Source organism: Carcharhinus amblyrhynchos, chromosome 8, assembly GCF_965287045.1.
Source record: "Carcharhinus amblyrhynchos chromosome 8, sCarAmb.v2.hapA, whole genome shotgun sequence".
Classification (NCBI taxonomy): domain Eukaryota; kingdom Metazoa; phylum Chordata; class Chondrichthyes; order Carcharhiniformes; family Carcharhinidae; genus Carcharhinus; species Carcharhinus amblyrhynchos.
This window is the reverse complement of record NC_137331.1, coordinates 46,085,034-46,100,713: the sequence shown is the minus strand read 5'-3', so window position 1 is coordinate 46,100,713 and position 15,680 is coordinate 46,085,034. Positions and strand designations below refer to the sequence as shown.

The following is a 15,680-nucleotide window of genomic DNA, read 5'->3' as shown; positions in this document are numbered from 1 at the left end:
CCTGCAAAACAATCATGTTGGTCTAGGAAATGCATTGATTTAAGCCTGCAATTGAACAACAAAATCAATGTACCACTTTACAGCTGCATTGATAATATAGACATGGCTTAAGCCTTATCCTACAGCTACTAAACTGATTTTAATTTCAGTTAGAGCTGGAGAAGTTATTCCTAGAAATTCTGCATCCCAAAAAGCCACTATCAGGTAAATGTGTTACAGCACATGGTGAACTTCAGCATAAAATGTAAGGAACACATTACTGGTTGATTTATCCATCCAGCTAGGGTACTTTTCCAAAAATCTGCAGGAGTTAAATTTATACAGATATTCTCCAGGTTCTGCATTACAAAAGCAAAACAAACATTTACTTGTGAAGGTTTTTAATAAATTAATTTAATTCAAAATACAGTGCCAAAGGAACACAATGCAGCTGAACATGCGAGTAGGGATTTCATGAAGCACCTGTGCTCATGTTAGAATGGACAACAACTGCTAGTGGTTCCTCGGAGTTCTGCCAGAGCAGTGCTGGGTCCATTCTGTTCTCCTGCACGCAGGATACAGTTCATTCTGGAAACATTTCACTCAAACCAACTGTATTAAAAACCTAAGGGCTAGGATACCTATACACAATCACACTACAGTAACAGTTGCCTTAAATTAATGAAATACAAAATAAAAACCTGGTTGTTACTAAAACTTGTGTCTCAAATGAAAATTCAGCAGCAGGAAGATGTAATATGGACGAGCCTGTTACTTGCAACGTGGAAGGCCATTAAATGATTGAAGCTCCATATAGACCCGCACAATAAGAGGCTGACAGTCACTGCATAGCCCCCACTAATGAACCTGGTAAACTACCAGCTGCTTGGTAGGCCTGCAACCTGGAATAAATGGGAATATTTTATGGAAACTGAAGAATGTGTATCATACAAATACAACCTTTGACTGAACCTGCAGTCAGCCACCTTACTCAGCCGATCTTTACTGGGAAGATCTACATGATTTTGTATCTTCATGGTCAAATCTGGGGATAATTATGCAAGTAAAACAATGTTTCTTTTGTAAATTAGTCACATTGTAATAATACAATAATCTCTTTAGCAGAACACATGGTATCTAGTAGATGATAAAACACAACTGTATTCTTGGTTATTTACACAATACTATGCAAACTTAGTGACATGCTGTGCTGAACACAGTTACTGCTTAATCTTAAACCCCATCATGATCTGGAAGGTTATGACATACATAGCGCTGTGCTTTGCATGTCTTAGGAATCCATAGCATCTGTGCCCATATCTGACTAACTATTCAATGGCAAAGTAACCATCTCTCCATCCAACTCAAACTCATCTGCTCCATCTTGTGAGAATAGAGAAGGTGGAGGCTTCCATAGAGATTCTTCCAGACACGAGGGATAAAGTTTCCCCATAGTGCACCGAAAATCTTTGCCAAGGTCCCAAAGGACTCGTTCTGAAATAGACTGACGCAGGATCCACTGGTCCAGCTCCATGTTGTACTGATAGATTGCATACTTGGGTTTCTCATTCATGTGAGTATCTCTCATGAACACACACAGACAGTTCAAGACCACCACTGCTCTTACACAGGGATCAGAGTAGCGCTTTGCAGGGATATTAGTTGCTATCTTCCACTCATTTTTGATCACATCATATACTTCGACAGTTACAGAGGAACCATCAACAGTGCTTGAAGGTATTCGGATGCCTGAGTTATTTCCAATATGCAAACCACCAATGTAGAAGATTTTGTCTCCAAAAGCTGCAGCTGAGGCAAAACACCTACTTGTTTGACGTGCAGCCATTTCAACCCATGAGTCAGTACGTGGACAGTAGCAAAATGTTAGATTGTGTGCCATAACATAAATGTAGTCTTCTACCGCTACTGCTGCATTCCACTGCCAAGCACAAGGCAAAGGATTCACTAAAGTCCATTCATCTGTTTCACAATCATACCTTTCCACGGTCCGTTTGTTCATTTCCCCACCAACGTTGTCCCCTCCAATTGCATAGATATATCCTTCACAGCAAACCAATGAAGGTCGGTTGCGAGCGCATAACATTGGAGTCTTTGGAACCCATGTGTTCTGTTGAGCATCAAACAGGTAGAAACAATTCACAGGTCTATATGCAGCTTGAAGCTTACTTGCCTTACTATTATTGGTGATAGAAGTTTTTAAAGGTACCTGCCCACCTGCAATGTAAATATCATTGTCAGGAGTAACAAGTGTCCCTACTCTCTGCAAATCTCCGGGTGGGTTACAGAGTTTATACACTTTCTCTGCCTGAGGGCTGTAGCAAACAGCACAAAAGGAAGAACGAGGACTTTCACTGGATGCTTCAGTGAATATTAACATCTCTTCTTTAGTCATACCAAGTCTAGGTTTGAAAAATTTTGGCATAGATTTGTACAGACCTTGCACCACCACAGACTTATCGTTAGGTGGTAAGCCTTGAAACCAAGCCCTCTGTGTGACCTCAGAAAGTGCATCAATTCTTATTTGGCCAAGGACTGAAGATAGATACTGAGACCGTGATTCAGTGTCATATTCAAGCCACACCATAGCAGCTTCACGTACTGTCTCTTCCTTCTCCACATTTAAATTGTCACTGCTGAGGATATCTATCAGAAGGTCATGTGAAAGCTGCAAAAAAGCATCTTGATGGTAAACAGCAGTAAATTTGTGCTCCACCATTCGTTTTGCACTTATTTTCAGCTCTTCACAGCTGTACAAGTCCGCAAAGCTCAGTAATCGGACGCAGTTCTCAGCATTAATTTTCTTTATTAAATATTCTCGACAGCGCTGAGATACGTTTTCCACCTGCAGCAAGAGGGAGATGATTTAAATCACAGATTTTAACTCCACATCAAATTTTATAGAATATGACTGCACAGAATAAGTTCAAGAGTCCAGCAGGCAAATTAAGGTAATGGGATAGAATACACTTTTAAACCCTACATATGAATTCCAAATCAGACTTCCTTAGACTTTCCTAGTACAGGGTTTCCCAAATTTTTCTTGTCAAAGAGCCCTTTTGACTTGCCAAGAGTACTGATGGAAGCCCTGAAAAACATACTTATTATGTTGAAGAGTCAAACTACAAAAAATTACCAATTTTATCAAACAAATATTGTAAAGCAAACTTATTGAAGTCTCCTTTTTTTATGTACACATTCATTATAATTACAAAGTTCTCTTATTCAACAAAGTAAAAGGTCTTACTTTTTTTGCATTTGTAATGGGAGAAGCTTTACTGCTTCTTTTGCTCAAAAGTTTGTTTAATATTAGGAATGTGGAGGAAAGCTGGATTCTCACATTCGACAAAGACAGACACCTTTCTCCCTCTCCCAACATCAACCTGTCGCACGCTCCCTGTCGCACGCTCCTGCTGTCGCACTCTCCCTGTCGCACGCTCCTGCTATCGCATTCTCCCTGTCGCACGCTCCTGCTATCGCACTCTCCCTCTCGCACGCTCCTGCTATCGCACTCACCCTCTCGCACGCTCCTGCTATCGCACTCACCCTCTCGCACTCTCCCTCTCCCGCTATCGCACGCTCCTGCTATTACTCGCTCCCGCTATCTCACTGTCTGCTGCTGTCACTCCCTCACGCTCTCCCTCGCATGCTCCCGCTATCTCATTCTCCCTCGCACACTCCTGCTATCCGCTCTCCCTCACACACCCTTGCATTCAGAAACCCTCCCCCTCGCGTGCTCCGGCTATGACACTCTTTCTCCCCCACTATCACACACTCCCTCTAGCATCCTCACGCTGTCACACACTCTTCCCCCTCCCTCGCTGCCGCTATCGCCCTCTCACTCGCACGCTCTTGCTACACTCCCCCCTCACTCACACATTCACGCGCACTTCTCCCCCCTCACTCACATTCACGCGCACTTCTCCCCCCTCACACACATTCACGCGCACTTCCCCCCCCTCACACACACACTCCCCCCTCCCTCACACATGCATGCACACTCCCCCCCTCCCTCACGCACACCCCCTCCCGCACGCACACCCCCCCTCCCCCTCACGCACACCCCCCCTCCCTCACGCACGCACACTCCCCCCCTCCCTGACGCACGCACACTCCCCCCCCCCCTCACGCACGCACACTCCCCCCCCTCCCTGACGCACGCACACTCCCCCCCTCCCTCGCACGCACACTCCCCCCCTCCCTCACGCACGCACGCACACTCCCCCCCCCGCGCGCGCACACTGCCCCCCCCCCGCGCGCGCACACTCCCCCCTTCCCTCGCGCGCGCACACTGCCCCCTCCCTCGCCGCGCGCATACTGCCCCCTCCTCGCGCGCGCACACTGCCCCCTCCTCGCGCGCGCACACTGCCCCCTCCCTCGCGCGCGCACACTGCCCCCTCCCTCGCGCGCGCACACTGCCCCCTCCCTCGCGCGCGCACACTGCCCCCTCCCTCGCGCGCGCACACTGCCCCTCCCTCGCGCGCGCACACTGCCCCCTCCTCGCGCGCGCACACTGCCCCCTCCCTCGCGCGCGCACACTGCCCCCTCCCTCGCGCGCGCACACTGCCCCCTCCCTCGCGCACGCACACTGCCCCCTCCCTCGCACGCACACTGCCCCCTCCCTCGCACGCACACTGCCCCTCCCTCGCACGCACACTGCCCCCTCCCTCGCACGCACACTGCCCCTTCCCTCACACACACACGCACTCCCCCCTCCGCCTATCATACTCTCCCTCTCGCACACTCCTGCCATCACTCTCTCTCTTGCACAATCCTGCTATCACTCTCTATCCCTCACATACCCTTCTATGACACACCTCACACCCCACCACACTCACTTAGGTATAATATTCATTTGGAGGACATATATGGAGTGGTTAGGCCGAACAAGATTTTTTTCCATATGCAGTGGCAAACACTTATGGGGATATTTCAGAATACATATATACATTCCAGCAAGAAAAATCCAAAGGATGGATACCATCATCTGCGGCTAACTAGAAAGGCTGACGATAGTACCAAAGTTAAAGAAAAATACAATTGTGAAAAAACAGGTGGAAGGTCAGAAGATTGATCAGAATGCAAGGAACAGCAAAGGATGACTAAAATATGACTATAAGGGAAAAATTAGAGTACAACAGAAAGCTGGTCAGATTTAAAACAGCTACAGTAAACAGAACAGAAAAAATTTTCACCTCTGTCTTAAGTAAGAGACCTGTTATTTTTAAACAGTGACCCCATTTCCAGATTCTCAAGCAAGAGGATACATCCTCCTTACCCTTTCAATACCCCTCAGCATCTTCAAGGTTTTGATCAAGTCATCTCTTACTTTTCTAATTTCTAGTGCATACAAGCCTAATCTCTCCAAATATTCCTCATTGGACAACACAGCCATTCCTGATATTAGGCTGGTAAACCTTTTATCAACTGCTTCCAACACATTTATATCTTATTTTAAGAAAGGAAACCAACACTGTACATAATACATTGCTATCAACAACGTCCTGCAAAACTGAAGCAGAAACTCCCCACTTTTGTAATCAATTCTCCTGACTATAAATGATAATATGTCAGTGTCCCTAATTTCTTGTTGTATTTGCACAGTGCCTGTGATTCATGCTCCAGAACACCCAGATCCCTCTGCACCGCAGAGCTTTGCAATCTCTCACCGTTAGATAATAAGCTTTTGTATTCCTCTTGCCAAGTTTTGCCCAGTCACTTAACCCATGTCCCTTTGTAGCCACCTTACATCCTCATCACAATTTTCCATCAGTCTTCACTATCAAGCACACAAGCATCACTGAGCAGCAGCTAAAAATCAGAAAATGGAAGAGAAGACGGAATGAGGATAAATTATAATCACCTGAAAAGTGATACTGAATAAATTGTTCCTTACTCAGCTGACCTATTCTGTGTATGCCAAATTATCCCTTTAAATGTTTGCCACTGCATCTCTACTGTCCTAACTTTTAACCTAATTTGCCACTCCAAGTGTACTAAGAAAACGGATGAAGACACTGGATACTGCAAAGACTTTGAGCCCTGACATCTGCAAGGTGATTGAAAGTGTTGTCAACATGCTTACAAGTGGAATTTAAACTGCAATAAGTTACTCAGTTTGGGTTCTGCCTGACTTCATTGCAGCACTGGTCCAAACATGGACAAACAACTGAACCAAAGAGGTAAGGTGAGTGTGACTACCCTTGGCATCAAGGCAGCATTTGACCGAATGGCATCAAGGAGCCCCAGCAAAATTGAAGTCAATGACAAATCAGGAGAACAATGCTCTACTAGTTGGGAGTCATACCCAGAAGGAAAATAGGATGTGGTTGTTAGAGGTCATGCATTACAGCTCCAGAATGCAACAGTTCTTTAAGATTGTGTCCTGGATCGAACCATCTTCAGCTTCTTCATCTAGGATCTTCCCTCCAACATAAAGTCAAAAGGTTGGTGGTGGTGGTGGAGGTGGGGGGTAGGGGGAAGGAAATACTCACTCATGATTTGTGAAAAATTCAGTACCATTCGGAACTCCTCAGTTACTGAGAAATCTGTGTCCCCGTGAACAACACCTGGACTTCAGACTTGGCAGGTAACATCTTTGCCTCTCAACAGTCAGGTAATGATCATCTTCACTAAGACAGAAACTAACCATTGCCCCTTGACATTCATCGGCAATACCATTGCTGAATCCCCCACTATTAACATGCTGGGGGCTCAAGCATTGACCAGAAACTGAACGGAACAAGCCAAGTGAATAATGTCGCTACAAAAGTAGGTCACAAGCTGGGAATTCTGAAACAAGTAATTCACCCCCTGATTCCCTAAAGCCTTTCCACCATCTATAAGGCACAATGCAGCTCCAACATTGCTAAAGAAACTCAACACCAAGGAGAGCAAAGCAAACCATTTAACTGGCATCCATCCACCAACCTAATCATTCACTCTCTCCACTACTGACACAGTGGCAACAGTATTTACTAGCTACAACATGTACAGCAGCAACTTTCCAAGGCTCTTTCAACAGCACCTTTTAAGCATGTGACCTCTACTGCCTAGCAGGTTAAGAGCAACAGGCACATGGGAATCCCAAGGTCCTTGACCTTCTCCCTAAAGTGTGATATTCAGTATTAGAAACATAGAAAATTGGAGTAGGCCATATGCCCTTCGAGCCTACTCCACCAATCATGATCATGGCTGATATCAAATTCAGTATCCTGGTCCCCCCCCTGCCCCATATCCCTTGATCTCTTTAGCCCCAAGAGCGAAATCTAATTTCGTCTTGAAATCACGCAATGTTGTGGCCTCAACTACTTTCTGTCGTAGTGAATTCCATAGATTCACCACACTCAATGAAGAAATTGAAAAATTTTCTCCTCACTTCAGTCCTAAAAGGTCCACCCCCTTATCCTCAAAAATACAACCCCTATTTCTGGACTCCCCCACCAATGGAAACATTCTTTCTGAATCTACCTTATCTTATCCTGTTACAAAAAATTAAGTTTCTATGGGATTGCCTCTCACTTTTCTAAACTCCAATCAATACACCCCTGGCCAACAGTCTCTCCTCATATGACAGACCTGCGATCCCAGGAATCAGTCTGGTAAACCTTCGCTGTTCTCCCTCTGTAGCAAGGGCATCCTTTCTCAGATAAGGACGCCAAAACTGCATACAATACTCCAGGTATGGCCTCACCAACACGCTGTACAATTGTAGTACAACATCCCCGTTCCTGTACTCAAATACGCAATGAAGGCCAACATAGCATTTCACTTCTTTATTGCCTGCTGTTCCTCTATGCTCAATTTGAGTGACTATATACAAGGTCATCAAGATCTTGCTGAGTATCCACCTCTCTCAATTTACACCCATTCAAATAATGTCTTCCTATTATTGTTGCGGCGTAGGTAACCTCACATTTATCCACATTAAACTGCATCTGCCATGCATATGTCCACACTCTGCCTAACCAAATCACGCTGAAGCATCTCTGCATCCTCCTCACAGTTCACTCTCCCACCCAACTTTGTATTATCTGCAAATTTGGAGACAATACGTTTAATTCCCTCTTCCAAATCATTAATATATAACGTGAACAGTTGTAATCCTAGCACAGATCCTGTGGTACCCCACCGGTTACTGCCTGCCAATCGGAAAAGGACCCACTTATGCCAATTCTTTGCTTCCTATCTGCTAACTAACTTTCTATCTATCTCAAGACATTACTCGCAATCCCATGTACTTTAACTTTAAATAGTCTGCTATGCGAGACCTTGTTGACAGCCTTCTGAAAGTCTAACTAAAACACATCCACCGGTTCTCCTTGGCCAGCTCCAATAGTTACATCTGAAAGATTCGTCAAGTATGACTTCCCATTTGTAAATCCATGCTGACTTTGTCTGATTATACCACTGCTTTCCAAATGCTGAGTTATGAAATCCTTGATAATAGACTCAAACAGCTTCCCCAGTACTGATACTAGGCTCACTGGTCTATAGTTCCATTTTCTCTCTACCTCCCTTCTTGACCATAGGCTTACATCAGCTACCTGCCAATCTGTAGGAACTAGTCCAGAGTCAAAGAATTTTGGAAAATTACCAACAATGGATCTACTATTTCCAGGGCCATTTCCTTAAGTATCCTGGGATAAGGATATTCAGGCCTGAAATTTATCCAGTTTCAATCCTATCAATTTATCTATTAATACTGAGTTCCTTCAGCTCTTCACTAAAACTTACCTTTGTTTCCCTTTCTGAAGACAGGAGCAAAGTACAAATTTAGTTCCTTAGCCATTTATTCATTCTGTTATGAATTCTCCAGTTTCTGACTGTAAGAGGCCATTTGTTTTTGTCAATTTTTTTTCTTTACGTACCTATAGAAACTTTTACAGTCAGTTTGTGTGTATATACCCCAGTTGCCTGTTACTGCACTTCTTTAAAAAACATACCATTTTGTTTATGTTGTCTATCCTAATTCTTCCCAAAAGAATCATTTCACATCTACCACCTGCCGACCTATTTTGCTTGTTCATATACTCCTAAAGTCTGTTGATAGAACCATACAGTGCAGAAGCCCTTTAGCCCATCAAGTCCCCACTGACATTTAGAAACACCTGAACTCCCTCCTAATCCCATCTGCCAGCACTTGGCCCATAGCCCTGAATGTTATGATGTCCCAAGTGTTCATTCATCCAGAAACTTTTTAAAGAATGTGAGGCAACCCACCTCTACCACCCTCCCAGACAGTGCATTCCAGGCCGCCACCACCTTCTGGGTAAAATAGATTTTCCTCACATCCCCCCTAAACCTCCTGCCCCTCACCTTGAATCTATGCCCCCTTGTGACTGATCCTTCAACTAAGGGGAACAGCTGCTCCTTAGCCACTCTGTCCACGTCTCTCATAATCCTGTACACCTTGATCAGGTCACCCCTCAATCTTCTCTGCTTCAATGAAAACAACCCAAGCCTATCCAACCTCTCTTCATAACTTAAATGTTCCATCCCAGGCAGCATCCTGGTGAATCTCCTCTGCACCCTCTCCAGTGCAAACACATCCTTTCAATAATATGGCAACCAGAACTGCACACAGTACTCCAAAGTTCTATACAACTCCATCATGACTTCCCTGCTTTTGTAATCTATGTCTTGATTCATAAAGGCAAATGTCTTTTTCACCTCCCTACAAACATGACCTTCTGTTTTAGGAGATCTATAGGCAAACACACAAAGGTCGCTTTGTTCCACAGAACTTCCTAGTGTCCTACCATTCATTGAGTACTTTCTTGTCAAATTACTCTTTCCACCTCACACTTTTCACAGCTAAATTCCATCTGACACTTATCCACCCATGTGACCATTCTGTCTATATCTTCTTGTAGCCCAAGATACTCCACCTCACTATTAACCACCCATCCAGCCTTTGTGTCAGCCACAAACTTACTAATCCTAATATAATCATCAACGTCATTTATATAAATGACAAGTAATAAGGGGCCCAATACAGATTCCTGTGTTACGCCACTGGACACTGGTTTCCATTCACTAAAGCAGCCCTCTATTTCCAAGTCCAGATCATAAAGATATGAAAAAGAGCAGTACTGATGGAAACCCCTGAAAAATATCATCGCACACTTCCCTCCTGTCCGAAAAATAATCACTCCTTTATTAAACAATTCATTTATGAATGCGTCATTGACAAGGCCAGTATTTATCACCCAATCCAACTACCCTTAAAGTGATGTGCATTTCTTGAACTACTGTAGTCCATGTGGTGCAGGTACACCCAGAGTACTGTTAGTGAGGGAATTCCAGATTTTGACCCAAGGAGAGTGAAGGAGCAGTGATGTACTTTCAGGTCAGGATGGTGTGCAAGATGGAAGAGAATTTGAGGCTATAGATGTGGAAGTTGCTACTATGCATCTGACAGATAGTACACCCTGTTGTCACTATCCACAGACAGTGAACATTAAAGATGATGGATGGGATGCCAATCAAGTGAGTTACCTCATCCTGCATGGTGTCAAAATACCTGAGTATTGTGAAGCTACAGTCTTGTAGTTAAATGGGAAGTATTCCATCACATTCTTGACTTATGTCTTTTAGATACTGGTAGGAAATCAAAGTAAAGAAACCCAGCCTCTGACCTCCTAATGTATCACAGTAAATATGTGGCCAACCCTTACATAACAGCACTGACCAGTTTGTGAACAATAGTAGCTCCTAGGATGTCGTCAGTGGAAAATTCAGAAGTGGAAATACCATTGCACATCGGGAGATGATGGTTAAATTATTTCTTGTTGCAGATGGTCACTGTCTGGCACTTTTGCCACATGAAATGTTACTTTCCATTTATCAGCCCAAGCCTTAATACTGCCAAGTTCTTGCTGCACATGGCTACTGAACACTCATCATCAGCGAGCATTTCCATTTCTGATCTAATGTTGATGGGAGACATGGTCATTGATGAAACAGTTGAAGGAAGCTGGGCCTTCAACATACCCTGGGGAGTTCCTGAAACAGTATAACGTTCGATCTCCAACAATTCATGATCATCTTTCTTTGTGCTAGGTGTAACTTCAACCAGTCAAGGGCATTCATAGTTACCTCGCCTCTGAACCAAGGTTGCAATGATGCCTTGCTACTTCTTTTCCACATTTCTGTTTATATGTTTCAGTCACTTTGATGGTGCTCTGCATTCTCAAAATGTTCCTTCTAGTTCCACATTGTGAAAGGAATCAAATTTTAAACTGGCTTCATTTAATCTAATATTCTTACCTGCAGAAAGGATGACGTCTCATAGAGCTGTTCCACAGTGCTGTCATTTATTGCCAGGTTACCCGTGTATGCATATCTAATGATTATCTGAAGTGTAGGTGCATCCACATTCTGCAAGTGAACATGTGTCTGCTTGCTTTCACTCAATCCACTCATAAACATGGCCCTGAAGAAAGATCCAACATAAGTTACTAGCTTTAAGCCCTATGAGATACAGGGCAAATACCAAACCAACAGTAATACAATTTGTGTATTTTTTAAATTCAAAAACATTCCCTTCCTTGGCTTTTTCTTCATCTGTTCAAAATGGAAACTTGGTTTCTCAATTATTACTTCCAATGTACCATAACTTTTATTTTACTTCTCTTTAATCATAATGAATTCTGACACTTTGGATTTAAATTAGTTCATTTTCTTATTTAAAATAAATCCCAGTTACTGGTTTGGATTTTACACACTGGTGCAGAACTTAAATGGATGTGAATATATGCAGCCAAAAGCATTTCCTAATAATGTTCATTTGGTTTTAAAAATATGTCCAAATGCCCCTTCACACTTTGTCTCTTTCTCTCCTAAAGGAACCACACCAACATCCTAGTGTTTAGCTTTCGATCACCAGCTCATTCCCTTGATGAAAATAAACCCCTGCAGTTAATAAACACAGTTTGGGTGTCAGGTGGTATACGATGGGCATCTCTGATATCTCACCCAAATGGACATTAGCAAGGTACTCAAGTTACAAACCATGTAACAAGTGCATTTCCCAGAGGGAATCCTGGCAATTTTCCTCCATCTTCAGTCAAAATTTTCAGCTACCCTGACTGATATTGTCTAACTCTGGTCAGACTAAGAGAAGTAGGAACATTGGTAAAACCTAGTGGCACCCTATTTTAGCAATGGAACAACCAAGGAAAAAAGAGGAAAATTGGGCAAAATTGAGAGCTCTGAGGAGGATGCAAAAAGGCTTCAACGGGATTTAAAGTTGAGCAAGTGGGCAAACACATGGCAAATGCTAAATGTGGCTAAATGTTAGGTGTGAAAGACAGAAAGGAACATTATTATTTAAATGGTAACAAATTGGGAAGTCTGGATGTATCAGTCAATAAAAATGGAGAGGCAGGTGCAACAAACAATGAGGAAGGCAAATGTTATGTTGGCCTTTATTGCAAGAGGATTTAAGTTCATAAGTAGAGATGCCTTATGCAGTTATACAAGGCCTTGGTGAGACAATGCAGTTCTACTTTCCCTACTCAGGAAAGGCTATACTTGCCACAGAGGAAGTGCAGCAGAGGTTCGCTAGACTGTTACTGGGTTTGGCAGGACTGTCCGATGAGGAGAGATTGGTTTGACTGGCCCTATATTAGAAACATAGAAAACCTACAGCACAATACAGGCCCTTTGGCCCACAAAGTTTTGCCGAACATGTCCCTACCTTAGAGATTACTATAGAAACACAGAAAAGAAAAAGAAAAGAAACACTGATAGGATGCAGAACTGGGCCGAGAAGTGGCAGATGGAGTTTAACCCCGATAAGAGTGAGGTGATTCATTTTGGTAGGACAAACTTGAATGCAGATTACAGGGTCAATGGCAGGGTTCTAAGAAATATGGAGGAACAGAGAGATCTTGGGGTTCATATCCATAGATCTCTGAAGGTTGGCACTCAAGTAGATAGGGCCGTGAAAAAGGCTTATAGTGTGTTAGCGTTTATTAACAGGGGGTTTGAGTTTAAGAGCCATGAGATTATGCTGCAACTATACCGGACGCGGGTGAGACCAGATTTGAAATATTGTGCGCAGTTCTGGTCACCTCACTATAAGGAGGATGTGGAAGCATTGGAGAGAGTGCAGAGGAGATTTACCAGGATGCTGCCTGCTTTGGAGGGTAGGTCTTATGAGGAAAGGTTAAGGGAGTTGGGGCTTTTCTCTTTGGAGCAGAGGAGAATGAGAGGCAACTTAATAGAGGTTTATAAGATGATGAGAGGAATTGATAGAGTGGACATGCAGGGACTATTTCCGCGGGCGGATGTAGCTGTTACTAGGGGACATAACTATAACGTTCATGGTGAGAGATATAGGAGGGATGTCCAAGGTAGATTCTTTATTCAGAGTGTGGTTGGGGTGTGGGTTAGACTGCCTGCTGTGATAGTGGAGTGGGACACTTTAGGAACTTTCAAACGGTATTGGATAGGCACATGGAGCACTCCAGAATTATAGGAAAGGGATAGCTTGGTCTTGGGATTGGACACAGCCCAGTACAACACTGAGGGCCGAAGGGCCTGTACTGTGCTGTAATGTTCTATGTTCTAAAAAAAATTCACCAGTTTAGAAGAATGAAGGAGATCTGATTGAAACGTACAGAATTCTAACACAGCTGGACAAACTAAATGTAGGAGGTTTTCCCTGATTGGGGGATCTAGAGCTAAAGTTACAGGGGAAATCATTTACAATTGAGATAAGGAAAAACTTCTTCACTCAAAGGATGGTGAATCCGTGGAATTCTCTGCCGCAGAAGACTGTGGACACCAAGTCATTGTATTTATTGAAGAGAAATGCGATCAAGGTCTATGGGGGAGAAAGCAGGAATCCGGCATTAAAATAGAGATTCAGCCATGATCACATCAAATGATGGACCAGGTTCCAAGGGTCGAGTGGCCTTCTCCAGTTCCTAGTTTCGATATCCATATTGAGAAGGCGATTGTAGCCTCAGACACACAGCACTTTACTGCAACTTGAAAAAAATGGTCACCAAGATCCATACTTATCTAGTTACACATTTTAAAAATGAGTAATTTAAATTCCTGGGGACTGTGTGGAAGTTTAAATACCAAGCAAAAACTTTAAGCTACGGTCTTGTAATCTCCTTTCCCAAGGGTGTCACTTGATAAGTCCGACAGACATTCACAATTTAGTTGTTCCTCACACAAACTACTTGATAACACCTGAATGTGTCAAGACATAGGTTTAGGTAAATATATTGTTCTAACTGGAGTACAAGATAAATTACAGATGGCTACTAATAGATTCACTATAACACAACATAATTAACAATATTTAATTAACCTAGCTTCACCTGACAAAGTGCTCTAAAAATGTGTGATTTCAAATAAATCTTGTCCATCCCAGTCCAACACTAGCATTTCCACATTATGTCTCTTAAAGAAATACTTGCAATATTCACAAAGAAAACTGCGCCAAGCAAAGTGATAGTGCAGAGGTTTTGCAGCTTTGTAAGCAATCTCAATCAAAAGCATTGCAAATCTTATTTTATCCCCACATAAATCAAAGAAACCAAATAGTACAAAGATTGGCAGTAAACCTTTGAAGACCTGCATGTTTTAGTCAGGGTGTCATGTGATATTTCTATGGTTATTGTAAGCCCATGCCATGACGACACTAAGATGCTTTACCTTTGGCTTAGTATCTGAATCAATGTCCCCAAATTCTAGAATTCTCTGCCAAGGGAAACAATTTTTTCCTGTCTACGCCATCTATTCTCCTCATAATTTTGTACACCTCTTAAAGTTACTCCTCAGTTTTCTTTATTCCAAGGAAAATAACTCCAACCTATCCAATCTCTACTCACAGTTACACTTTTCTAGCCCCAGGAAAACATTCTTGTAAACCTCCTCTGCACTCTCTTCAGAACAATTACATCTTTCTGTAATGTAGTGACTAGAACTGCACACAATACTCCAGTTGTGGCCTCACCAGTGTTTTATATAATTCCAACATTATATAAGAATAGCAGGAGTAGGCCATCAGGCCCCTCGAGCCTGCTCCGCTATTCAATAAGATCATGGCTGATCTTTTTGTGGACTCAGGTCCACTTACCCACCCTCTCACCATAACCCTTAATTCCTTTTACTATTCAACAATTTATCTATCCCTGCCTTAAAAACATTCAATGAGGTAGCCTCAACTGCTTCACTGGACAGGGAATTCCACAGATTCACAACCCTTTGTGTGAAGAAGCTCCTCCTCAACTCAGTCCTAAATCTGTTTCCTCTTTTGAGGCTATGCCCCCTAGTTTTAGTTTCACCCGCCAGTGGAAACAACTTCCCTGCTTCTATCTTAACTATTCCCTTCATAATCTTATAAGATCTTCCCTCATTCTTCTGAATTCCAATGAGTACAGCCCCAGTCTATTCAGTCTCTCCTCATAAGCCAACCCTCTCAACTCTGGAATCAACCTAGTGAATCTCCTCTGCACCCCCTCCAGTGCCAATATATCCTTTCTCAAGTAAGGAGGCCAAAACTGTACACAGTACTCTAGGTGTGGTCTCACCAACATCTTGTACAGCTGCAACATAATCTTGTTTTTAAACTCCATCCCTCTAGCAATGAAGGACAAAATTCCATTTGCCTTAATTACCTTAATGTCCTTCATTGCAAACCAACCCCTTTAAATGCT

General features: G+C 43.2%; 1 protein-coding gene across 1 annotated transcript in view; it reads right to left on the bottom strand.

Annotated features, from left to right (window-relative positions):
- Positions 1-331: 331 nt before the first annotated feature.
- The window catches only part of kbtbd2 (kelch repeat and BTB (POZ) domain containing 2), a 36,639-nt gene continuing 21,290 nt past the window's right edge, over positions 332-15,680 (bottom strand). Inside the window, exons 3-4 of the mRNA XM_080194002.1 lie at positions 11,269-11,434; positions 332-2,842 (exon numbers count right to left, since the gene is read on the bottom strand). Coding sequence (XP_080050128.1) covers positions 1,304-2,842; positions 11,269-11,434 — 1,705 coding nt within the window. The 3' untranslated portion in view covers positions 332-1,303. The remainder of the gene's footprint in view (positions 2,843-11,268; positions 11,435-15,680) is intronic.